This window comes from Uloborus diversus, chromosome 7 (assembly GCF_026930045.1).
Source record: "Uloborus diversus isolate 005 chromosome 7, Udiv.v.3.1, whole genome shotgun sequence".
NCBI lineage: Eukaryota > Metazoa > Arthropoda > Arachnida > Araneae > Uloboridae > Uloborus > Uloborus diversus.
In genome coordinates this window covers 158,175,480-158,200,776 of record NC_072737.1, presented here as the reverse complement: position 1 = coordinate 158,200,776, position 25,297 = coordinate 158,175,480, and the positions used below count along the sequence as shown (strand labels likewise).

Genomic DNA, 25,297 nt, shown 5'->3' with positions numbered 1-25,297 from the left:
TAAAATCAGTGCAGTCATTTAGGGTAACTTTGAGCTGGAATTTTGGATGCAATTAAATTGAAATTTTTGAACGGACGTAGAAATAATGGGAGTGGAAAATAACCATCAACCCAAAGTTATTAACGTGTAAGAGATAGAATTACACAGAAAACAAAAATGATTGAGTGTTATAGAAACGGATGCAAACGGATTTTGAAATACTTAAAAGAAACGTGCTTGACACGTAAAAATGTAGTAACGGTAATGCGCAAATGTCATTCCTGATACCTAAAGTTCATAGTTTTGCTATCTTTAATAATAGAATAGATTAAAGCAATAGAATATTTTTTTTCTATTATTATTATGATTTTTAAATATAATTTTTCGTTTTTGCGCAGAAAACGCCAATATAGCACTTTTGAAGCTGCTTGCAACAGATTTTTTGTGTTTGGCGCTATTCGGCACAATTGGCGCAGGAATGTGATCCCTGGACTAATAAAATTAGCGAATGAAAAATTATCCAATCAGCCCCTGTCAGACGTTTGTTTGCTAGGTACAAACCAAACACCTGTTTAACTACTATTTAATGACTGATATTTTCTTCTGTATACTATATTATATTCCCATATTTTCAGAGATTTGGAAAAATCAGCACCAAAAGTACCACCGTTACAAAAGAGAGAAAAAATTGTTTCAACGGTGCAGTCAATGTCAGTAATTAGTGAAGGAAAAGTAACAGATGAAGAACTGACCAACATGACTTGGCGAAAGATATCGTCTGAGGTACCACCAAACACAAAACAGGATTCTAAGGAAAATGGAGAGCTTGTAATAAAAGCTTCTATTGGGAGAGATAATCCAGCGTTTGTTGGGTCAAGTCTGGACTTGAATGAAAAGAAGCCAAATAAGGTAGAGGCATTTTTCACGATTTTGTTTCTTCTACTACAACCGTTATAAAACATCATTTCTCATTTTCGTTTTTGAGACTGTCCATTAATGACGTCACACTTTTTTCCACATATTCGATCGCAACCTCTTTGTCACAAAATGTCACACTTCAATTTACCTTCTTCCATCCCAGGGATTCCCACGGGGGGGGGGGGGGGGGGGGATTATGGCGCAAGTTGCGCCATCAACATTTTTAGGAGGAATTTTTTAATTTTTTAAAAAATTTTTAAATGTTGTTTTAGATTTTTTTTAATTTGATTTTTTTAAATTCATTTTATTTGTTTGTTTATTTTATGTGTATATGTCATTGGTGTAGCACAGAACTTTTATTTAAAAATAATAACAATAAATCTATATAAATGAAACAAAGAATATATTTATATGTGTGTGTGTGTATGCTCCCGATTCAAATCCACAGTTTCCGTCGCATCTGAACCAAATTTGGCAGGGAGGTCCTTGGGCATCCGAGAAGCATGGGCGGATTTATGGGGGGTCAGAGGGGGGCAATGCCCCCCCAGTTTTGGGAGGACTTTATGTAATAACAACACATCTTCCGAAAATTTAAAAAAAAAATTATTTTTTCGTGTTTGAATAGTTCAGAAGAGCATGGGTGGATTTATAGGGGGGGGGGGCAAAGAGGACAATGCTCCCTAGTTTTGGGAGGAGTTTATATAATAACAACTTATCTTTCAAAACCTTATAACAAAAAAAAATCATTATTTTTTTGTTTTTTGAATAGGAAATTAAAGTTTATTTTTTCTTTTAAACTTAAAATAGCCGTTTCTTACAAAGTTTGAACAATACTGTACAAGTGTATAATCTACTACTCAATTTCAGAGACTAGAAAGTGCAAATTATTAATAGGTTCTAAAATCCCTGAAAAGAATTGGCGCAGTCTAGCCTACAAGTGCTCTTGAACCAAAAACCCAATCTAACCAACCAAACCTTGAAAATAATTAGACATGTCTTTGAAACTCCTAAGCAAAGTGTGCTTCAATTTTATTTCTTATCAAGTGTATACAGTGGCTCCCAAAAGTGTTCGTACACCTTGAGATTTTGTAGTAAAACCAAAATAACGCAAAACTGAATTCGAATATGAAGTCCAATTTCTTTTCGCACCATTCCTATGCCATTCTGAATAAAACCCAGTAGTTTTTTTTTTTTTCAAAACATTGCCACATTTTATTTTTGAAATTTGTCAAAAAACAAAGAGACAGAGAAAAAATACGCCACAAAAGTCATCGTACACTGAAATATTTTTGAATAAATTCATGATTAAAATTATCATATGTCGTTTTTTCATTATTTTTGCATTGTATTGACCCTTCAAAGTCATTTGGCTTTATTTTTTTGTTTATTTATTCATTAATATTCTGCTTATTATTTTTAAATGGCTGGTATGCGTAGAAAACAACAAACACGATTCGAAATTTGTTTTTTTTTCTCACAGTAGACATAAATTGGTTTAAAATATCTGTAAATTAGTTAATTTATACCATTCTATAGTGAAGTGCTTGATAAAATGCTTTTAAGACAAGAATCGGATCGAAAACAAGGTAAGAAAAGGTCAACTGGCAAAGTTAACAAAGCGTGATCGGAGGTTTACAGTTAAAGAAATTATGAAAAATACGCATTTGAGTGCTGAAAAAGTTTCTGCATAGCTGAATGAAACATTTTACGTTTAATTTTCACCTAAAACTATTTGCCAAGTTCTCTTATAAGTTGTATTAAAGGGGACCTCTTCCCGCAGAAATTTTCTTGTTCATGCGAAAAACACTAAGCTCACGCTTTCCGTCATAAAATAAATGATAAATAAGCTCAAAACGTTTTGGAACAACGTCTTACTTATAGAGGAAAATAAATTTGGGTTAAATTGTTGTAAAATTGTCAATAGGAGGAAAAATGAGGAATTTAATCTTAGGAACTTAGCTGGATCAGTTAATCAGGACGGTGAGGTGTTCTTGGGTGAGGGTGCATAACTGTAGCAGGACTTGGAAATTTTGAGTTTTTTGATGAAATAATGAATCATGCCGTTCATTTAAATATTTTAAAAAACAATTTTAAACTATTAGCCGAAAATTTGGTAAACGGAAACAACTATGTTTTTTTTAAATCAAAATAACGATAAGAAGTACACGTTTGCGTTTGGAGCCGCAAAAATTGTCCTTAAAGTTAGAAATATCTCCTCAGTCGCCAGATTTAAACTTAATGGAACATATTTGGAAACATCTGGTGGCTAGATTACGAAAATACACCATTGAAACGAAAAGCGAACTAGAAACAGTAAGACTCAAAGTGCGGCTGAATACTTACTCAGAAATTGCAGAAAAAAAGAAAGAAAAAACAATGAAATCTATTCCCAGACGTTTAAAAACTGTTGTTGATACTCCATGATTCTCTACTAAATAATAATTTTGTAAAAAGTTAAGATTATTTACTATTTTTTTGACATTTTTTCAAAGTGTACGAAGACTTTTGTGAAATAAAATTTCCGGCACTTTTTGGTTTTTGATTTTTAAAAAATTAAGGTTTAATGTTTTTTTTTTTTTTATGTTTCGTGTAGTTTTGTTAAAAATAGATCATAGATCTTGTAATTAAATACCTATTCCAAAATATTAATTCTAACCAATGCATAGGGGCCTATTTCATTGAAAGTCGAACACTTTTGGGAGCCACTGCAAATTAAGAATTGTTCAAATGGGTAGCCATGTTACTCTCTTGATACCTATTCTCTAAATCTGTGCACCATTTCTTTTAAAGTATTAACTCGCATCACAAAGCACTTTTAAAGCGTAAAACTTAAAAAAAATTATTTGCCTATTATTTCCAATTAACCCTTATAAGACTTCAAAATTTAGAATTTTATATCCATTTTAGATAATTTCCTCCGGGGGAGTAACCCCCGGGCCCCCTAAAACTGGAGATATTCTATATCTCACTTAAAAGGGAGCACTGCGTTACTCTCTTAATACCAGCCCCCTCTCTTTTAAGGTCAATTTAAAAAGGACAGCATGATTACACACAGTAATGAAAATGACATAAAAAAGTAAAGAATGGCCTTACGCATCACAGAAAACAGACAACATGGGAGGGGGAGGGCAATTAAAAATGTCGCTCAAAAAAAAAAAAAAAAAAATCCTGCCCCCCCAGGAACTCAGTCCTAAATCCGCCTATGCCGAGAAGGAACGTAGGGGAGGGGGGGGGGGTCGAAAGTCAAAAAAGAAGCGAAGCATTCGACTTTTAATTTTAGGGCCCGAAAAAGGCTCTTTCTACCCGAAATAATTATCCGATCAGTTCGATTTTGGCGCCATTCGAAAGCGTGCGAAAAACACCTGTGAAGTTCATTCATTTCCTTCGAATTTCCAAATAAAACAGGCTGTAAAATCACCGGGAATAAGCCTAATGGAACAGAAATTTTAAATCGGAAAATTATCGTTTTCGCGATCTCATTTTAAATTTGCGTTCAAAAGGTTGTCACTTTTTTTTTCTCGGTTGTGACTAAATAAAATTTTGTTTTTGTTTTGAGTTAAAAATTTTCCTTTTTGATTATCATTTGGCGATTTATCTGATTTCTTTTTTTTTTTAGGATTTTAGTTGTATTTATGGAGGGTTGCGTAAAATTTTTTCGGAAACTTTTGATTTGCCGTTTTTTTTCTTTCAGAATGATTATTTTGACGGGAAATTTTGTAGTATTTTTTTCTCTAATTGAAGCCTGATTGTTGAAAATACGTCACTTGACAAAACTTTTATTTTCGAGGTAGACCGTGCAAAGCCGGGTAATGCAGCTAGTAAATAAATAAATTAAAAATATTTTTTTTAATAAATAAAATAAGAATGAGGCCTGAAAATAAAAAATATAAAAGGGCATAAGGGTTGAAAAAATAGGGGGGGAGGGGTGATTTGCGTCACTGAGCTTGGGGGGATGGGCACCCCTGCTCCTTCCCCCTGTGACATGTCACGTCACAAGGGGTGACAAAGGTCTGACTAATCTTTGTTTCTTCATATACCTGCAGGTATATGAAGTTCTATTGTACTACGCAAGCACATCGTTTTAAAAAAACTTTTATTTCAACCAGAATGTGTGACGTCACAATTCCTGTTACCCCCCTTCGCACAAACTGTCTCCATTTCACGAAACTCCCATCAAAATGAGACGTCATTTGTTGACGGCCCCTACTCAAATCCTTGAAACATTAAAGTTTACGACCATACTCAATTACTGGTTGAAGGAACCGAACGTCGTGACTGAACCTTTTCACCATCTTTAAAATGAAATATACAGTCGAGTTCCGACTTACGCGAGGGATGCGTCCCAAGACTCCTCGCGTAAGTCGAAATTTCGTTTTTCGACTTACATTTTTTAGAAACATACCAAATTTTTTAGACATTTGCAAGCACCCGTCAAATTGCTTTAAAGCATTCCTCAACTATACATTACAGTTTCTGACATAAAGAACTTAACTTTTACTGTATTTAAAAAATAAAAAAGCTGTCTTATTCAACATAAAATAGTTAAAATGCACAAAAAGAATGATTGATAAAATAAAACAACACGGTACATACAGTGTGTAGTGATAATAGAATGCTGCACTATAATAGTACTATACAGTAGATACAGTAGTAATAATTATGAGTTAAAAAATGAAGGTGATGAAGATTTATGCTGCATGATCAGATCGTTATTTTTTATTAAATACATTTTAAAATACGATTGCTTCACCTTTTCTTTTATAACGTTTCCATTTATGGCAACAAGCCCCTCTTCCCAATCTCTTTAATCCACAATGCAAGAGAGCAGCTTCCATTTTCATATACTTTACTCAAACTCTGCAAGCTTTAACATTGAAACTAAGTTCTGAACTTATACGGATATCATTTTGTTTTGACTTTTAACTGTACGTATGGAAGATTCACTCATACTTATTGCGTTGCTACCGTCAACGTTTGGTAGTTGTCCAAGCATATCGAGAATCTTAATCTTCTTTTTATTGTCAGAAACTTTATTTTTCCCTCCATCTTCATAAACTTTATATGAAACAGCTCACTAAGGTGCCATTATATTTCATCAACTTTAATGTTTAGAACGAAAAAAAAGAAAAATGCTGAGCGGTTTTTTTTATGTACTAACAACTTGATGCTTAGACTAGTTTGATGTGGGAACTTTCGATGGTCAGTGGGATGCCAATGGGATGTAATAACATTCACAAAATATATATTTAGTTGTCAATAACGAAGCCGATACTTCCTTCTAAAAAAATTCGTGTTGTGGACGAGGAATTCGCTCGCGTCAGTTCTAAAATTCGTTACTCGTGGAAAATTCGCGTTATAGCCATTTCGCGTAAGTTGAATCGCGTTGTAGCGGGAGTCGACTGTAAATCTTTTGTCTTTTTCACTTTAACAGTATTTTCTGATGAATGCTTCCCGATTAGATTTCGCTTCAGATCTTAGGAGCATGAAATCACTTCAGTCAAATGCATCTTAATTACGCAGTTAAAAATATCCTGGAGTGGTAGGGTTTGATAATAATAAATGCGACGTGTGAAACTCGCGATGTCTTGTTCATTTCTTTACTTCCAGCTTCGGTGAACATAACACGTTTTAAACGTCTTTCAAAGAAACATCGGTTAAAAAGTTGGAATATTGTCAACAGTGATATCTTTGTTTCTCCGTGTATCTGTTTCGCCAAGTTCTATTTTGAAAAAAGAGCTTACTCTGCAAAGAGACGGTTTCTTTTCTTTTCTTTTTTTTTTTTCTTTTTTGTAGAGAACTCATTTTTTTTTACGTGTTTGGCAATTAGCTGCTTCTTGCAACAGTTAACTGACCTCTACACGATGGAGACATTACGTAATTACTTTTTATTAAGAAATGTGTACTCTACTAGAGTTAAAAGGGTTTTTAATTTCGTTTCGTTAATTTTTTTTACCCTTGTAGATTCGTTGTCGGAAAAAAAGAAGAAACGCATTACATCTTTATACATAAAGGGGTAATCTCTGTCCGGATGTCCGGGGTGAACTTCAAAACAACTAGAGGGATTTTAACCATTTTTTCACCATAGATAGCTACATAATCGGGGAACAACTTAGGCTACAATTTATTGCTAAAAAACTCAGTTTAAGAACGTCGTGATCGAAAACAGTAAATGTCATGTAATTTCCACATCAAATGATTAAAGATTAAACCCATTGTTTCGAATATTCGTTGCCTAACAACAGCAACATTAAAAGTAATCATAATGTAAATTTTGAATCAAGGCTTCTCCGGAGCAAACATGAGTCTAAAGTCATTTAAACATTTGGAAACTTACTTTTTGCACACTTAGGTAAACATAGTAGAGAGCATTTTTACTTTTTTTTTTGTGTGTTTGTACTATTTAAGTAAATAAAGCGCACATTTTTTTTAGTTATCTTTGTTTTTGTTAGATATATTTTGGAAATTCTTCAAATTTTTATATGCTTCACTTTGCGCTTTCGTTTCTAAATGAATACTCTTTCGTTCTTTATATTTATTGCTGTTTTACTTTTATGGATAAGGATGAAGCTCAATTTTTAATGACGTCAAAGCGGTGTGTTTTGAGTTCTTTCAGTTAAAACAGAAAACAAAAGAAAGTAGCAATTGTTTCTCACAATTATTACTGACCCAGGCAACGCCGGGTATTTTTGCTAGTATTTAAATAAATGATGTCCAGAAAGTCATTGACACTTAAAATAAAATTATTGCAGTGAAAATATTCATATTTTCATTCCAGTTTCAAAAGGTTTTGTTAGCGGGTTTCTTATTGTTGTACAAAGAGGGCCGTGTCTCTCAACAAAAATTATCCCGAATCTCATCGAGCAAATCGTTCGCTTAAAGGACTTTATTGAAGATTTTTTTAAAGAGAAAACACACATTTTTCACAAAAATGTAGTCCGTTTTATACTCAAAAGAGAAATATGAGACTCCAAACTCTTTATGGATGAAATTTTAAATTTTTTCTTGGCATGTTAACGTACTATACTTTGCTGAATGGTTTATTTGTATCACCTTAATTATTACTGTTTTTTGATGATCCTTCTTATACCTTTGTTATCTTCATTAGATTGTCCCTTTTGAGCTAGCTCTAAATTTTTAGAAATCAACATGACACGGAATAATCTTTAGAGTTCTTTTTGTTTTTTGGAAGTTCAAAAGACATTGAAAAAAAAAAAAAAAAACATGAATTTGGTTTGTTCATTACTCTTTTTGATCCTCGACACTACTTGGAAGAGGGTTATGAGTTTGACGTGTCCGTCTATCTGTCTGTGGTTCTGTAGCTCCTTAACATATGAACAGATTTTGATAATTATCTACTTTTTTGTTTTTCGAAAAGAGATTTGAGCTAGAGTGTTCTTAGCTAGGTCTTGTTTTTGTATGATTTTAACTGCCGAAGATATTAATTAAAAATTTCGAAAAAAAGATAGCTTTTTTCGCTAATTTAGCAGTTGAAACGAAAAGAGATTTGAGCTATAGTGTTCTTAGCTAGGTCTTGTCTTTGTATGACTTTAATTACCAAAGATATTAATTAAAAATCTCGAAAAAAAAAAAAGCTTTTTTCGCTAACTTAGAAGTTGAAACATGCTCGCACGTTTCAAATAAATACTGGTACTAAACGAAAGAGCGAATTTTTCTGCATATGGTGGAATTTGTTTGGTACTTCCAAGTTACATAGGACTGTAATTATATAACCATTCTTACTAAATTTTAAGTATAATTCTAAGCTTTTATTCACGCGATTGGCAATGCTGTCATTATTGTAGTTGAGAAAGCTCAGTGATTTAAAAATTTCGTCTAAATTGCCAGTTTCTACTTGTAAACAAATAAAATATTTGTCAGGATTTTAGTATTTGGCTCTTAAAAAGATTTTCAATTTTTCCTCTTGATTCTGCTTTTGAGACTAGCAAATTTTACTATTTGTGATTTTCTATCCTTTGCCATGTTTCCCATATCATCTAGAAAACAATTAAATGTATTTAATTTTTATATGTGTTCTGATCTGTAAAGTTCATTTTAATATGAAGTCGGCAAATCAGGGTGGGGGGTAGTGTGGTTCTTAAAAACTTTTTTTCAGCTAGAGTCCAGGACATCCCCTAGTTATTTTTGCACTTACTAATAGTATTATGCTGTAAAAGTTTTAGCTTCTTACTCAAATTTTAAGAGGGTGCTCAATGACAACTCAATTTAACATAAGCCGTAGCATAGAAAATGTCACACATTTAAAAACATTAAATTTTCCCAACTGTTTTTTTTTTTTTTTTTGTAAATAATTATTTTATTGCAATGTATATGCATATTACTCGTGTATATTATAGTATGTAGCATTGTTTTTTCAGTTCAATGTATTTTCTAACCCCCTTCGCCATACTTTCGATGTTTGGGGGAGGGGGTTGAGCACTCAGTGTAAATACGAAGCTAAAATTCTTCCAGCATATTACTATCCACAGGTGTAAAAATATTGAGGGGTGTCTTGTTATCTAGGATAGTGCTTCTCAACCGGTGTGCCTCGGCACAATAGTGTGCCGCGACAAGGTCCTTAGTGTGCCGCGGGATTTTCGGAGTTGCAGAATAAGGAAGAACACCTTTTTTTTCCTGGGCAAGAAATCACTATGATGTTCCGAGTTTCATCAATTATTACTAGTTTCATTCAATTAATACCAACGGTATGAACATTTATTTTACCAAAAGCAACATGTAAAGAAATCATATGCGGAACGATAGGTTCCGATGCAATGAAAGAAGTGGTTGAAGTGCCAATTCCAGATGATGTTATCAGGCGACTAATTAATGACATGACGGAGGACATTAAAAACAATGGTTGATAAACTACAAGCAGCTGAATGTTTTCTATATTTCAAGTTGATGGGGTGCACTATTCCTGCTGATGAGGACACGGCATTCAAGATCATTTTATTTTCAGCAAAGAACTTTCTCATCATGCAGACAGGTGATGAAATATTCTGCGTTAAAGTTAAATTTAATGAAAAGCAACGGGATCCAGTGTTACAACTGCACAGTGATGGAGCAGTTGCAAAGATGGGAAATATCGAAGGGTTCATGTTGAATGCGAAAAATCAAAATCCAAGTGTTTAAATCGGTTTCCTCCATCGTAAACCTCTCCTGGCAAACAAAACAACATATGAGCTGAAGTTAGCCACGATTTGGGCAGTAAAAACCGTCAACTTCATACAATTAAAGTCAATAAATTCTCATACTTTTATTGTACTTTCGGAAGACGTGGGGGCAGATTATTACTCCCTGCTTCTTCCCACGGTGGTTCGCTGTTTTTTGAAATGCAAGGTTCATCCAAAAATTCTTGAATTGGGGGACGAGATACAAATTTTTGATGTTTCACGACGAAACGAAACATACCAGTTTATTTCAGGACAAATATTTTTTGGGAAAGCAAGCGTAAGCTGCTGATATGTTTTAGAATCTTAACGAACTAAATCGAAGAATTAATGGACGCGGTGAGTATCGTGTTCATATGTATGCACAATTAAACGGATTCAAAACCAAACATTCAGCCGTGGAGGGAGGAATTCAATCGTGGCCCACTGGACATGTATAAACGGACCAAGTATAGTTGGGGCAAAAATAGCCTGGCAGCATTATGAAGGCTACGCAGATTCCAATTATGTTATTACGATGCTGCCTGGTTAGATTTGCCCCAACTGTCTATACACCTTGAAAGAAAAGCTTCAAATGGTGGTAGAACATTTCGCCAGGATTCAGAACAAAGTTTAGGCACTATTTCAAGTTGACTGGCATAGAACAATATGACTGGGTTAGTGATCCGTTGACGCATCAGCAAGTAATTTTCTTCATAAGAAAAATTTATTGATCTCAGGAGTGACCGCTTCTTAAAACTGGGGTTTAGCGTCTTTGGACGTATATTGGCTGAAAGTGAAAAGAGTAACCTAAAAATTTCTGATCAAATCATTCATGAACTGTTACTGTTACCAATTCTTAGCATTGACACTTTTCAAGAGCAACAACATATTGTGGCTAGATCCTTGATTTAAAAACTTCCTGTAGCTCTTCTCATCATAGAGCTGAACAAAAACTTCACTTTCCACTTCATCACTGACTGCTTCATCACTGACAGGCATAATTTTCTCAGTCGTGTAAAGAGAAAGTTTGGGACTTTCTGGTCGTAATAATCACTAAAATTCATGATGAGCTTTAATTCAATTTCTAAAGAAGCTGAAATACATTTAAAAGATTAAATGTTAAATATCCATAGGAAATGCTGTTTTTTTCCCCTTCCTTGCGTCGATTAGTTAATGATGAAAACATTGTCCATATTGATATATGAAATTTGGTCCAGTGTGCCGCAAGAATCGAGCCAACTATCAAGTGTGCCGTAAAGTAAAAAAGGTTGAGAAGCACTGATCTAGGAGAAACTTTTTTTACGTGTATTTTTCAACCACCCTAGTGGGGGGCTTTGCAATTTCTATTTTAAATTTGTATACTCGTTAATAACGATAAAAAAAAATAACGATCTTTTTCCACTTTTGCAGATATCTTCTGACTTAGAAACTCAAGTTCGCATGCGAACAATTTCCATTGGAGAATCGAGCATCGTCGTCGTGACCCCCGACAACCAACAAGAAACTTCCATCCAGAAAGGAATCATCAAAGTCGTCAAAGACCCCATGTTCCACATGATAAGCCTCTCTCTGGCAGCTTTCGCCATGCTCTTCGATCCCACAATAACAGTCATCATCGACTACGTAAAGGACAAAGGCTTGGACTCGGAATCTGCGAAATATTTCATCAGTTTGATGTCTTTGGGGGACCTCCTGGGTAGACTCTGCTTCGGTTGGGTAACGGATAAAAATTACCTGTCCATTCCACGTTTTATGCTGTTGCTGCATATTCTGCAAGGGGGTTGCTTCCTGCTCTTACCTATGTTTTACCGGTTTGACGTCTTGATGGCCCTCATATTTGTGTACGGAGCGGCTTCTGGAGCGAATCTGGTCATGTTTCCGATTTTGGTCGCGAAATATCTGGTTTCTGTGCAGTCACTTGCTATTGGGTTCATCTCAGTAGTCTCAGGAATAATGTCGTTTGGAATACCTCCTCTCATTGGTACGAAAATTTTACAGCTATAGGTCGCTCAAGTTGTTTGCAAGGAACTGCAGATACGTGTTTCGGGATTATAAGGAACCTCTTTTCAATGCCAAGAGATGAGTTTATCGATGAAGAGCCATCCGACTAAACACTGAAGGATATACCCCGCCAACTCAGTCATTTCCAGCCGAGGACTGCAGTTTCGTGCTTATTAGCACTCATCAGCCCGGCATAGGAAAGTGACTGAGCTGGAGATGGAAAACCTCTTAAGGAAGCCTAAGTAATTCTAGGAAGCCTAGTAGTAATTCTAGGAAGCCTAGTAAGCCAGTATTTCTGCTTTAGCCCTGGCTAATGGGCGGTAATTTACTGAATATACTGAAGGATATGTTTTGTCGGATCTCTCTTCATCAATAAACTCATCTCTTTTGCATTGAAAAAGAGCTTCGTTATAATCCCGAAACACGTACGCCCCACCTAAGCAGAAATTTTGTTTTAAAAACATAAAATGACGAAAACTAAAAAATAATACCTCCGGTCTCTTTTAATACAGCTCCAGATAATGTATAAAATTTATTATGACTAAACACTGCGAGTTAAATTTTTTATTGCAAAAAAACAAAATTGCTACTTTGGGGCATATTACCTTGACAGTCAGACAATTCGCCCCACTACATCAGGTTAAATGTCCCACTTGAGGCAACATTACCAAACTTCGTATAACAAGCAAAAAGTATTAACAGTTAACTACAGCGTCTCCCAAAAGTGTCCGTACACTTGCGATTTTCAATGAAATACGCCCCTATCCATTCGTTAAAATTAATATTTTGGAATGGGTATTTAATTATGAGATTTATGATCTATTTTCCAAAAAACTACATGAAAATTGTTAATAACATTATAAAACTTGATTTTTAAGAAATAAATAATTAAAAAGTGCCTAAAACTTTATTTGACAAATTCTTCGCACACTTTGAAAAAATATAAAAAAATTAGTAAATAATCTACTTTTTACTAAGTTACTGTTTAATAGGGTATCATGCAGTATCAACAACAGCTTTTAAACGTCTGGGAATAGATTTCATTGTTTCTTTTTTTTTCTTTTTTTCTTTTTTTTTTTTTTTTTTTTTTTTTTTGTAAATTTCTGAGTAAGTGTTCAGCTACACTTCGAGTCTTACTGTTTATAGTTCTCTTTTCCTTTCAGTGGTGTATTTTCGTAATCTAGCCACCAGATATCTCCAAATATGTTCCATTAAGTTTAAATCTGGCGATTGAGGAGATATTTCTAAGTTTAAGAACACTTTTTGAGGCACCAAACGCAAACGTTGAATGTTTTGTGCTTCTTATCGTTAACTTGATTTTAAAAAAAAAGAAAGTTGTTTCAAAAAACCAAATTTTGGGCTAATAGTTCTAAATTGTTTTTTTAAATGTTTAAATGAACAGCATGATTCATTACTTCATCAAAAAATGCCAAACTACCAAGTCCTAAAGCTGATATGCACCCGCACACAAGAACACCTTCACCGTCTTGATTGACTGATCCAACTAAGTTCTTAAGATTAAATTCCTCATCTTTTCTTATATTTACAATTATACAACAATTTAAACAAAAATGTTGAATTTATTTTCATCTCTGAGTAAGACGTTATTCCAAAATGTTTTCAGCTTATTTATCATTGATTTTACGACGGAAAGCGTAAGTTTACTGTTTTTCGCACGAACAAGAAAATTTCTGCGAGAAGAGGTCCCATCTAATCCAGCTAATCATATAATTTTGCGAACAATTTTAGGTGAAAATTAAACGTAAAATATTTTATTAAATTCTACAGAAACTTTTACAGCACTTAAACGTGTATTTTTCATAATTTTTTTAACTGAATCTCCGATCACGCTTAGTTAACTTTGCCAGTTGACCTATTCTTACCTTGTTTTCGATCCGATTCCTTTCTTTGACGCATATTATCAAGCACTTGACAATAGAATGATATAAATTAACTAATTTAGAGACATTTTAAACAAATTTACCGCTACTGTGAGGGGAAAAAATCAAATTTCGAATGGTGTTTGTCGTTTTTTATGAATGCCAGCCATTTTACAAATACAAATACAAATACAAATGTGACGATCAGCAACAGGCTCTTGGCCCAGCTAGGCTGGTCCTAGTCAATTAATAAGTCCCCAATGAAGATCAATGGCCCTCTTAAAGCTATCCATTCCCTTGCTCATTACCGCCTCTTCCGGTAAGCTATTCCAAGTGCCCACGACCCTGCTAAAGTAGTAGTTTTTCCTGATTTCCAAGTTAGCCTGAGATTTAAATAGCTTAAAACAATGACCCCTTGTCCTGCTTTCCCCGCAAAAATTTAATCCATTTACATCATTCATTTTGATAAATTTAAACAACTGAATCATGTCTTCTCTGACTCTCCTTTGCTCCAGGCTGTACATATTAAGCTTATTAAGATTGGTATCATAACCTAAATCCGAAAGCCTCCTTACTAGTCCAGTTACCCTTCTTTGAACCCTTTTCAATACACAAACATCTTTCCTCAGATAAGGCGATCAAAACTGCACAGCATATGGGGTCTTACTAAACTCCTATATAAAAGCAGAAGAACCTTCTTAGATTTGTTTGAAATAGATCTATTGATAAACCCAAGTATTCTGTTGGCTTTGTTACTTGCAATGCTGCACTGTTGACTGAACTTGAAGTCCTGATTTATTAAGATAAAGTTTTAGACACGTTTATGGGATTTGTTTTCTTTTAGTTTGGAGAGTTTATATGTGTTGGTGTGTGTATATGTTTGTGTGTGTATGTGTAGGTGTATGTGTGAATGTGTATGTGTGTGTGTGTGTTTGTGTATAGTTGTGTATGTATGCGCGTGTGTTGCGGACACATGGATGCAACCTGGAGACGGCTTTCGCTATAGGAGCAGCATCGTGAGAAGCCGGTCGACGGTGATGGTGCGGAGGGTTGCGGTGGGAAAATAAAATGATAGGACGCCAAAAACAGTCAAATGAAAGCAATAAGCAATCGTGATTGCTCAAAAAAAAAAAAAAAAAAATATGTATATATGTTATTTTCTTTTACAGATAATTAGGCAATTTTTATGTTCTTGATACAATTAATATTGAATTTCAGGTTACTTCCGGGACGAAATCGGATCCTATAACGGCATGTTCTACATAACTGGTTGGTTATCTGTGGTAGTTGGCTGCCTCTGGTTAACAGAACCTCTTTTAGTAAGACTAAGAGCTCGGTTGGACAAAACTCACAGAAGTGCTTCTGTAACGATCAACCCTTGAATCTCAAAAAAGCTTCTAAGAACAAGACTTACAGCGTTTTTTCACACCAAGTTTTATTCTGAAGTGAAAAAAGATTTTTAAAAAAGGAACAGCTCTGCAAACGTATTTGGATTATTTTTAATGCAATCTATTTGTATGTTAAAAAAATCAAATAAGCAAGAAACTTAAAATAAATAAATAAGTTCTCGTGCTAAGTATTGCCACGAAAAAGTATTTTCGAAACTTTTTCTGACTTATTTTTGGTTTTCTTGTGAGTAAATAATGAACCAAAGACTTGTGTATAATGAATGAAATTTTGTTTGGTGCATTTGTTATGACGAACTGTTTTAGTGTTGCAATTTTTATTCTTCCATTTAAGAAGTATTAAACTACATTTTAAATCCAATTTTTAACTAGTATGTTGTAGCCATCACGAAACCTTTTTCTATATGTCTTTTTTTTTTTTTCTGATCCCTCCCCATGCTTGACGAGGAAGCAATATTCCCAAAAAAAACAAAATTACACATGCAAAAATTTGACGACCATCCCAATGTCTGAATTATTGCGAAAGCAAAGCAAAGAGCGAAAATTGAAAGTTATTTTAAAAGCCTTGCTTGAACTAATAATAAATATTTTATTTGTTAACAAACATAAGATGGCTACAGTTAAAAATTTTAAATCATAGAGGTAATATTTCCGATCATTTCCATACAATTAAAATCACGAGAAATACGCAGACGACAATCTATTACGATTTATCTTTCTTATTGTTGCATTAATAAAGCTATTTTTATTCACAAAAAAAAAAAAAAAAAATCAACACCTCTTGGGGCGATTGGCGTCAAAATTGAACCAAAGCCTGTTTAAATATGGATTTACATATATTCCAAATTCAACCAGAACTTAGCATTACTTCTTGAGATAGGGCACTCACAATGGAAAAAAAGAACGGGCGATTGCGCTACCCCCTTTTTAACTGTTGACACCAAAATAAAATCAGCTCTTATACCCACTAAGGGCTACTTGCCGATAAATTTTTCTTTCATTCCGTTCATTATTTCTTGAGATACAGCAGTCACAATTGACGACAAAAAACGTTCTATAGCTCAACCCCCGTTGGAGTTATTGACACCAAAATTGAATCAGCACCTGTTCCTATTAATGGCAACATATGGACCAAATTTTGTTTGATTCCGCCACTTACGTCCTGAGGAATAGCAAGCACGTGTAACTCAAAAAACGTCCCATTGCTCCACTCCCCTTGGAGGAATTCGCGCCAAAAACCAATGGGCACAAGTTCACATAGGGGCACATATGTGTACCAAGAGTCGTTCGATTTCATGCGGTAGTTTTTGCTGTAGAGCGGCCACAAAACGACTGGTCACACACAGACGTGACACACACACATACTCACACACACACATACACACAGACAGACAGACATTTTCCAAAAATAGTGACACACACATACACACAGACAGACAGACATTTTCTAAAAATAGTGACACACACACATACACACAGACAGACAGACATTTTCCAAAAATGGTCGAAATGGACTCAGCACACCTCAAAACGTTCGAATCCGTCAAAATTAGAAATTCGAAAATTTGCACGAATCCAATACTTTCTTCTATATATTAGATATAGCAGAAAGTAAAAATTATGAGTTCCGCTAACCGAAAAACGCTTATAACTTTTTTTCTTGTGGATTGAGGTTATTAGACCTTGGGCGCCTTGACAAAAAACTTTGTTTGTGGTATTTTTAAAATAAACCTTTAAAATCATATCAAATTCAAGAAAATTGGACCATCCATTCGGTCTAATTGAATTAATTCGAACTAAATAGAATACTTTAAAAAAGAAAGACAACCAACTAGATCAAAGAACGCAGTCGATATGATAGCAGTGAGCGAAAAGAAAGGACAAGTCGGAACTGGCAGAGTATGTGCGACGTGCAGGCTTAATGCACATCTGAAGGCCATTTCGCAATTGTGTTAGTAATCCAACTAACTACGCATTAAGTATTTATTTCTCTCGAGTTTAATTTCCGCTCTTCGTGGTTTAAAATGTGAAGTAATTTTGTTTTATCATTCCGTTTTTGCCAGTTTAGTGTAAAATCAGGCTAAATATTTAAAATTGAACGTCAAACAGGCAATTAAAGATGTAATTTGATTTAGCTGAAATTTGGTACGAGAAATTGGCTTGGTAAGAGGCAACTTTTTCATATAGGCGTTACATATTTCTCAATTCAGTGTTTTTTTTTTTTTTTACTCCACCCTAGAGATGTAAAATTTCCGGAAATTTTGAAGTGTTGGAAAAAAAAACCGTTTTTTTACCGGGTTTTTTCTAATTGGAAAAAATGGAAAATTTGATTTTTTTATGAATGAAAATAGGGTTTCTAAATAGCTCTCTATTTCTTGTAAGATATAAAGGGTTAAGCTTTAAAAAATATATGCAATCCACACATCTTCTTTTTCTGCTTGACAGAAATACACATAAAGGTAAGTTTACTTAGGGGAAAAAACGTTTTGTTTTATAACTGAGAGCTTTCTTGGTTAAACACCAGAAATAAGTCAAGTCGTCGTTCAAACAATAATATTGGGTAAGGTTAATGTGTGTTTTATCATAACAATTACATTTTCTATTTTAGATTACCTTTAAAACTTAAAATAATTATTGTAATTATTGAATTTCAAACATGATTGATATTGTTTGAAAGAAAAATAAGTATGATTTCCCTTCCTTACAATGTAACTTGACTGTCTAAAAATGAAAGCTATTGAGTTTTGATTTTTTCCAATAAAGTCTAAGTCGAAATCAATACTAAATTAGTTTCTCTTTTTCTTGCCAACAGAAACCCCAAAACAAACTGCGTTATGATTTCTAAAGCTGAACCATAACTTAAACTGGAGTTTCAGTTTTTTCATACGGTCGTGCTAAGCACAGTAGTAAAAGTAGTAGGGATCGACCGATGGCATTTTTTGGCCGATGGGCCGATGCCGATTGTTGGCCGATTGTTCAAAGATGGCCGATGGCCGATGGCCGATTGTTTTCCTCCAAATGGCCGATTGCCGATGGCCGATGGCCGATGCCGTTGGCCGATGGCAAAAAAAAATAAATAAATAAATAAATAAAATCAAACAGAAATAAATTGATAAGATTGTCAGGGGTTTAAAGGATCATTGACTCATTTCACTTTACTTCCTTTTTACGAATAAGGAATTGCAATCACCAAAAAAAAAAAATCAGATTTCGACCTAAATTTCTATTTTACGATCATCTAATTTATACTAAACAAGTTTTTTCGGCACATCTGTACATGCGTATGTACCTTAGAACATATAGATGACCGAAATATCCATTTTGAACGCCTACTCAGTAATTGGGGTCGTTTCCAAAATTTTAAAAGTATTTTTTTCTGAAAGAGCGTGCTTAAAAACAAAGGATCTGATCATTTTTTAAATAATTTGTTTGAGTTTTTTTTTTTTTTTTTTTAATTACTTAAATCGGTGCGCTTTCATTGTTTACGTTTCTGTCCGATGACATCAAAAATGATGAAATGCCATTCAGTGTTGCCATTCACAGCACAAAATATTTAATTCGCATCTTTACTCACGTGTATTGGCAACGATATGGTTGACAGCAAGCGTAGAGCGCAATTTTAATTCGCTTCTTGATAATCATAACTTGGAAACGTGGTAGAAAAATGCGCCAAAGAGCATCATTTGTGATGTCATCAAGACCACGCCTTGTTTGAAAAATCCAACATTAAAAAAAATTAATTAAAAAATAACTGTTGGGAAAATGAAAGTATTTTCTGGGTCAATGATTTTTTTTTTGCTCATTCTATCAATCTCAGTGACAAAAAGTACTACTTTTGACTGAAGAAAACAACCCCATTATCGTAAATTCTCTTGTGATGTCTTCATGCGCGTAAACTTGCGTCACTCCAAAACGTTATGAAATAGTAAGTTGAAAACTGATACGTACGTAGTATGATCTAAAAGTTCGAGGACAAGTTGTATAAAACCTTACCCTGAATAGTTCACATTACCGAAGCACATCTATTTACAAAATAGTCACCTTGAACGATTATGCACACTGCCAACGTTCGTATAGCTTTTAGAAGCTCTCCTGGAAGACATTTTTCGCAACCTCCTGTAAACACCTCTTACGCTGAAACTTTAACTTCATCGTGAGGAAGAAGGCGACTTTCATGTTGAGGACGCACGGTTCGATTGGTCAATACTCTGATATGACAAACAAATAACATAACGTTTCGTCTGATTTAGCTCCGTGTGACTTTTTCCTGTTCCCAGCAAAAAAACATTTGCATGGACGCCGCTTTCTTCAGTCAGGAGAAGATAAAGCTGCATCACAGAAGGTAGCGAAAAAGTGGCTTCCAGGAGTGTTTCCAAAAGTTATATGAACACTGGCAAAAGTACATAGTCCCTCAAGGTGATCTTTTGAAGGTGGATGTGCTTAGGTAATGTGAACTATTCTGGGTAAGGTCCATTCTGGGTAAAGCTTGTCCGTGAACTTTTGGATCGTATTACGTACAATCTGTATAGGGTGTAGTTATGTTTCTCCTTTTTTGACTGCTGTATGATGAAAGAGAAAGAACAACAGTCCCCCTCTCCCCCCCCCCAAAATAAAAGAGGAAGAAGGAAAAAACGAAGAAAATCGAAGAGACTGTTTAATAACCAATTGATTTTTTTTTTAAATTTGAACATATAACTAAGGTTTCAGTAATATTGTAATAATGTATGGATTTAGATACACTAAACATGGTTAAAAAACATTAAATTATGTTGTTTAATCATTCAAAAAAAAAGAATAAAACAATGAAACGTCAACAAATTACGCAATTAAAGTGGAAAGATTGCACGTAGACATTTTTTAGTCATCAAATTAAACAAAAAAGGTAACAGATAATTACAACATTAAATCAAAATAGGAATATTTTTATACTTATTTAAAATGTATGAATAGAAAAGTTTGCATTTCTCATAAAAGCTATAACAGTGACATAACTTTTGCTGAAAAAAGAAATAAATAGCCATGAAAAGAGCGAGGTTCTTAAAACGCAGCTTTAATAAACAAACTCAATATTTACACCAAGTTAATAACTGAATACATATACTACTTCATCTGATGTTTGCACACATAATATTGAGCAATTTGATTGTTTAATCTCTTATGAAGCTTTACAAACAAGTTCAAAATAATTTTTTCAATTTAACAACAATTTTCTGAAAAATAAAAAAATGCATAATAGAAAATTCTTGAAACTTTCGTATAAAAAATGAAAATAACTTATTCATTGATTTTATACAAATACAGTCGACTCCCGCTACAGCGCGATCCGACCTACGCGAAATGGCTGTAACGCGAATTTTTCACGAATAACTAATTTTAGAGCTAACGCGAATTTTTCGCCCACAACATGATTTTTTTTAGAAGGAAGTATCAGCTTCGTTATTGACTACTAAATATTGATTTCATTTGAATTTTATTACATCTCTTTAAGCATCACTGACAGTCAAACATCACACACCAAACTAGTCTAGTCATCGTTATGTTAGTGCATCAAATAACCACTCTGCATCTTTCATTTATTATTTTTTTTTTCATTCTCAATATTAAAGTTGATGAAATACAATGGTACCTTGGTGGCACTTTTATCTAAAGTTTGTGATGATGGGAAAAAAAGAAAGTTTCTGATTAAAAAAAAAAAAAAAGCTAAGATTCTCGATGACTGACTACAAAATGTCGACGGTAGCACGACAATGAGTATGAGTGAATCTTCCATGCGTACAATTAAAAGTCAAAACAAAAAGATATTCGTAAGAGTTCAGAACTTGGTTTCAATATTGAAGCTTGCAGAGCAGTCTAGCAAAGTAAATATTATGAAAATGGAAGCTGCTCTTGTAATGTGTGCATTAATAAAGAGGTCAGGAAGAGGAGATGTTGCCACAAATTGAAACGTTATGAAAGAAAAGGCGAAGCAACCGTATTTAAAAATGTACTAGATAGGAATAACGATTTGATCATGGAGCATAAATCATTACCATCTTCATTTTTTAATTCTTAAATAGTGTTACTGTATCTTACTGCACAGTACTGTTATACTGCATCGTTTTAGTATTACTACATACTGCGCGTACCGTGTTGTTTTAACCTCCGTGTGTCTTTCCCTCCTATTGGTCATTTTATTTTGTACATCTTAAAGTATTTCATGTTGAATAAAACAATTTTTTATTTTTTAAATACAGTAAATGTTCAGTTCTGTATGCAAAAAAATGCAGTATATAGTTGAGGAATGCTTTAGAGCAGTTTAAGGGGTGTTTATAAGTGTCTAAAAGAATTTGGCATGCTTTGAAAAATTTGTATGGATATATATATTTCTCCACAACGCGAAATTTCGACTTACGCGAGGAGTCTTGGAATGCATCCCTCGCGTAAGTTGGGACTCGACTGTACATAAAAATAGTTACTTACAACAGAAAAGAAATCAATCGCTATTAATGATGCAAAAAAGATGGAGCATTACGAAATATAGATGAAACAAGTATGAGAAATACGCAAAATGACATTTCTTAACCAAAATAAATAATCGCTAGATATTTAAGAAATGCTTGAAACGACGAGGGAGGGTTAGGGGAGGTCACCCTCTGATTTTGTAGTGACTCACACTTCGCGGTCTTAACCTCGGCCTCATTTTTTTAGTACAGAACCGCTACCACCAACGCCTCGGAAAAGTTTCTGGATCTACTTTAGCACTTCTGGAGAAAAAATTCAAAACTCTCCTTGATTTCCGAATTATGTCACCATTCAAAACGTCTTTAATCAATTTCTTACATTAATGCTCTGAATTCTTTCTAAACAATAGATAAAGTTTGAAAAAAAAATCTCTAATTTTATGAATGGTGTTAGTTTTAAGCAACTCAGAAGTACAACTAGAGTTTGATTTCAGAAATTGAGGGAGTGGGAGGAGGGGCACGCAAGTGTTCTCGGAAATTCAAAATATAGTCGTAAAAATAGAGTTCAAAATAATCATAAACATTGAGCAGAAAAATCCTTTCAAAACCCTCACTCGAGTTTGTTTTGACGTGCAGTGGCAGGTTTAAAATATAGCAAATGCTGCAATTGCGCGAGACGCCCCATAATCTTAGGGGCACCGTAGGAGTTACAAAAATGCTTATGATAAATGTTTTACAACTTCTGTGATAGAGAAATAGGGCCCCAAAATGTATTTCGACCGGCCTCAAACTTGTAACTCCGCCGAAGCGATACAGAAAGACTGCATTACTGTGATTCATATTACAAGTATCGAAAAATATAAAATTACCGTCGGTTCAACGGGAATCTAATAAAATGACACAAAAAATGGTATCGCCATCTCAAATTTGTTTCCATGGTCTCAAATTTTTCAATATACGTACGCACACCCCACATGCGAAAATTTATCCGTCTACAAATTACAATTTTTGAGTTATGAATTATAAGAGATACATACGTACATCCTGCTGCAAGAAACAACGTAAAAATTAACTTGTTTGGTACCTGAATGCAGTATTGAGAACTCTTTCAGGGGTGATTAAAATAGAAATTCATACTGAAATTTAAGTAAACAATTTTATATGAGAACAATAACTCCCTTTTCTTAGTATTAAAAAGTAAAACAGCAAAGGTCCTTTTTTTTTCGAAAACATCGGCCTATTCCATCGGCTTTTCGATGTTTTTTAAGGCCGATGGGCCGATGTTTTCTCCAAGTTAACATCGGCCGCCGATGCCGATGCCGATGGCTAAATTGTTGAACCATCGGCGCCGATGCATCGGCCAGGCCGATGCATCGGTCGAGTCCTAAAAAGTAGTCATACCTGCACTTTTGAACAAAACTGAGTTTTTATAACCAAGTTGTTCTCTATTTTGTATTTTAATGTTTTAAAGTGATTTGACCAGGAACTATTTTTTAAAAAAATTCTGAAAACAAAAATGACATTTGAATCAAATATATGGAAGAGCTAAACTTTAAAACACAATATCTCAGCTTCAGCTCAACTGCAGAATCCTCTTTTGTAGTTAGCACGGCAATATACAGGGTGTGACGAAAAAAAAAACCTAGGACATCATCGAATAGAGGTAAAGAAATTTATTTTAATGAGTGTCTTCTTTATTTTTGTTTCTCACTTTATTAGAAAACTATTTACAATATATCTCCTAGTTTATGGATTGTTTTTCGGTTTTCTTACAATTTTAAGCAAAAGACTTGCTATTTTAAAATGTTGTTTAGCCAAGTAAAACGACAATTCGTTTGCTTAATATGCCTCGGGGTACAGTATTTGGGGCGGTATGAAGATTCAAGTGGCTTGGAAATGATAGCCGATGTCCGGAAAGTGTACAAAAACGAACAGTGAACATTTCAGTTACTTGTCAGGTTATTCAAAAGTGAGTTCAATAAAATCCTTCGGCTTCTACGAAAGAAGTTGATCGTAAGATGAGGGAATTCGTGACTGATAAGTGCGATTAAGGGCAAAAACAGGTCAAACAAATGTTTTACGAGTCTCAAAAAGTTAAGGCATTTGTATGATTCCAAAGATGCCAGAAACGCTTGAGACGGGTCACAAGTCCATGCTGGAACACTAAAAAAATTCCGAAACGTTACTGGTTATTTCCATGGGGAATGCTTCGGGATTTCAGAGGTTTTTACGTATTTCCCCATTTACCCAAGTACTTTCCAAAAAAGTTTCCTGAATTGCTAAAAAAATGCTCGAATGCAAACTTTTCACTGGTGTGAAAAATATTTTTTGCTTCCAGTTTAAAGATTGACTGAGCGTGTTTATTAAGTTTACCGACTTTATCTTTCTCATGGCCCGTCTGGTTTGACTAAGCTCCCAATGAGAGCAAATAAGTTACTGGGTAGCTGCAGCTTCGCGAGGCAAGAATTGCAGGCAAGGAGTATGCGTGGTTCCTGCTTACGATTTTCGCGTAGCTTTGGCCATGGTAGCTCTAATGCTTTAAGAGCTTTCGTGGTAAACCAGGAAGCTTCTAATCAATTACATTAAACCTACTAAATTTTTCTTGAAGGTTCCGAGACATGACTGGCTTTAACAGGGGAAATTTCCCAATATTTCAGAAAATTTCAAGGATAATTTCAGAGAGGTTACTGAGTTTTATCGGAAAACGTTCCTGGTTTTTGCAAGATATGTTACTGGCTGAAATTGGGCAAATCAGCTGCCTATTATTTCCAGGAACGTTTCTGAATCGTTTTTACAGTGATAAGATACCTTTCATTGATTTACCGTTCATAGGCGGATTTAGGACTGAGTTCCTGGGGGGGCAGGAATTTTTTTAGCAACATATTTATTGCCCCCCACTCCCATGTTTTTGTCTGTTTCGTTTGATGCATAAGTCCATGCTTAAACTTTTTTGTGTATCGTTTTCATTAATGTGTGTTTTCATGCTGTCCTTTTTGAATTAACCTTAAGAGAAGGAGGTGGTATCAAGAGAGTGACGCAGGGCTCCCTTTTAAGTGGGAAATAGAATATCTCCTATTTTAGGGAGCCAAGGGTTTCCCCCCCCCCCCCAGAGGAAATTTTGTAAAATGGATATAAAATTCTGCATTTTGAAGTCGTATAAAGGTTGACTTGACAGACATAGAAATCGAGAACTAGATTATACAGTTGTACAGTATTATTCAAACTTTGTAAGAAACAGCTATTTTAAGTTTGAAAGAAAAAAACTGGAGATTTCTCATTACCTTTTTTTAATTATAAGTAGTGCACAGGGGCGGCATTTCAACATTTCATTCGGGGGGTCGAGTTTTTTGAATCTGAGTTCCCTTGAGAATGAAATAAAATGCATACTGGTGTACAGGAAAAAATAGAAGGTTATTCAAAGAATTCAAATTTTAATTACTATAGTTTTAACTTATTTTGTAATAAATCATATCACAAAATATTTTAATACTAGAATTTTTACCTTTTAGAAAGTTTTAATG

General features: G+C 34.3%; 1 protein-coding gene across 1 annotated transcript in view; it reads left to right on the top strand.

The window, feature by feature from the left end:
- The window catches only part of LOC129226327 (monocarboxylate transporter 13-like), a 33,296-nt gene extending 17,603 nt beyond the window's left edge, over positions 1 to 15,693 (top strand). The window contains exons 5-7 of the mRNA XM_054860929.1: positions 615 to 888; positions 11,460 to 12,030; positions 15,149 to 15,693. Of these exons, the coding sequence (XP_054716904.1) occupies positions 615 to 888; positions 11,460 to 12,030; positions 15,149 to 15,312 (1,009 nt within the window). The 3' untranslated portion in view covers positions 15,313 to 15,693. The remainder of the gene's footprint in view (positions 1 to 614; positions 889 to 11,459; positions 12,031 to 15,148) is intronic.
- The last annotated feature ends 9,604 nt before the right edge of the window (positions 15,694 to 25,297 follow it).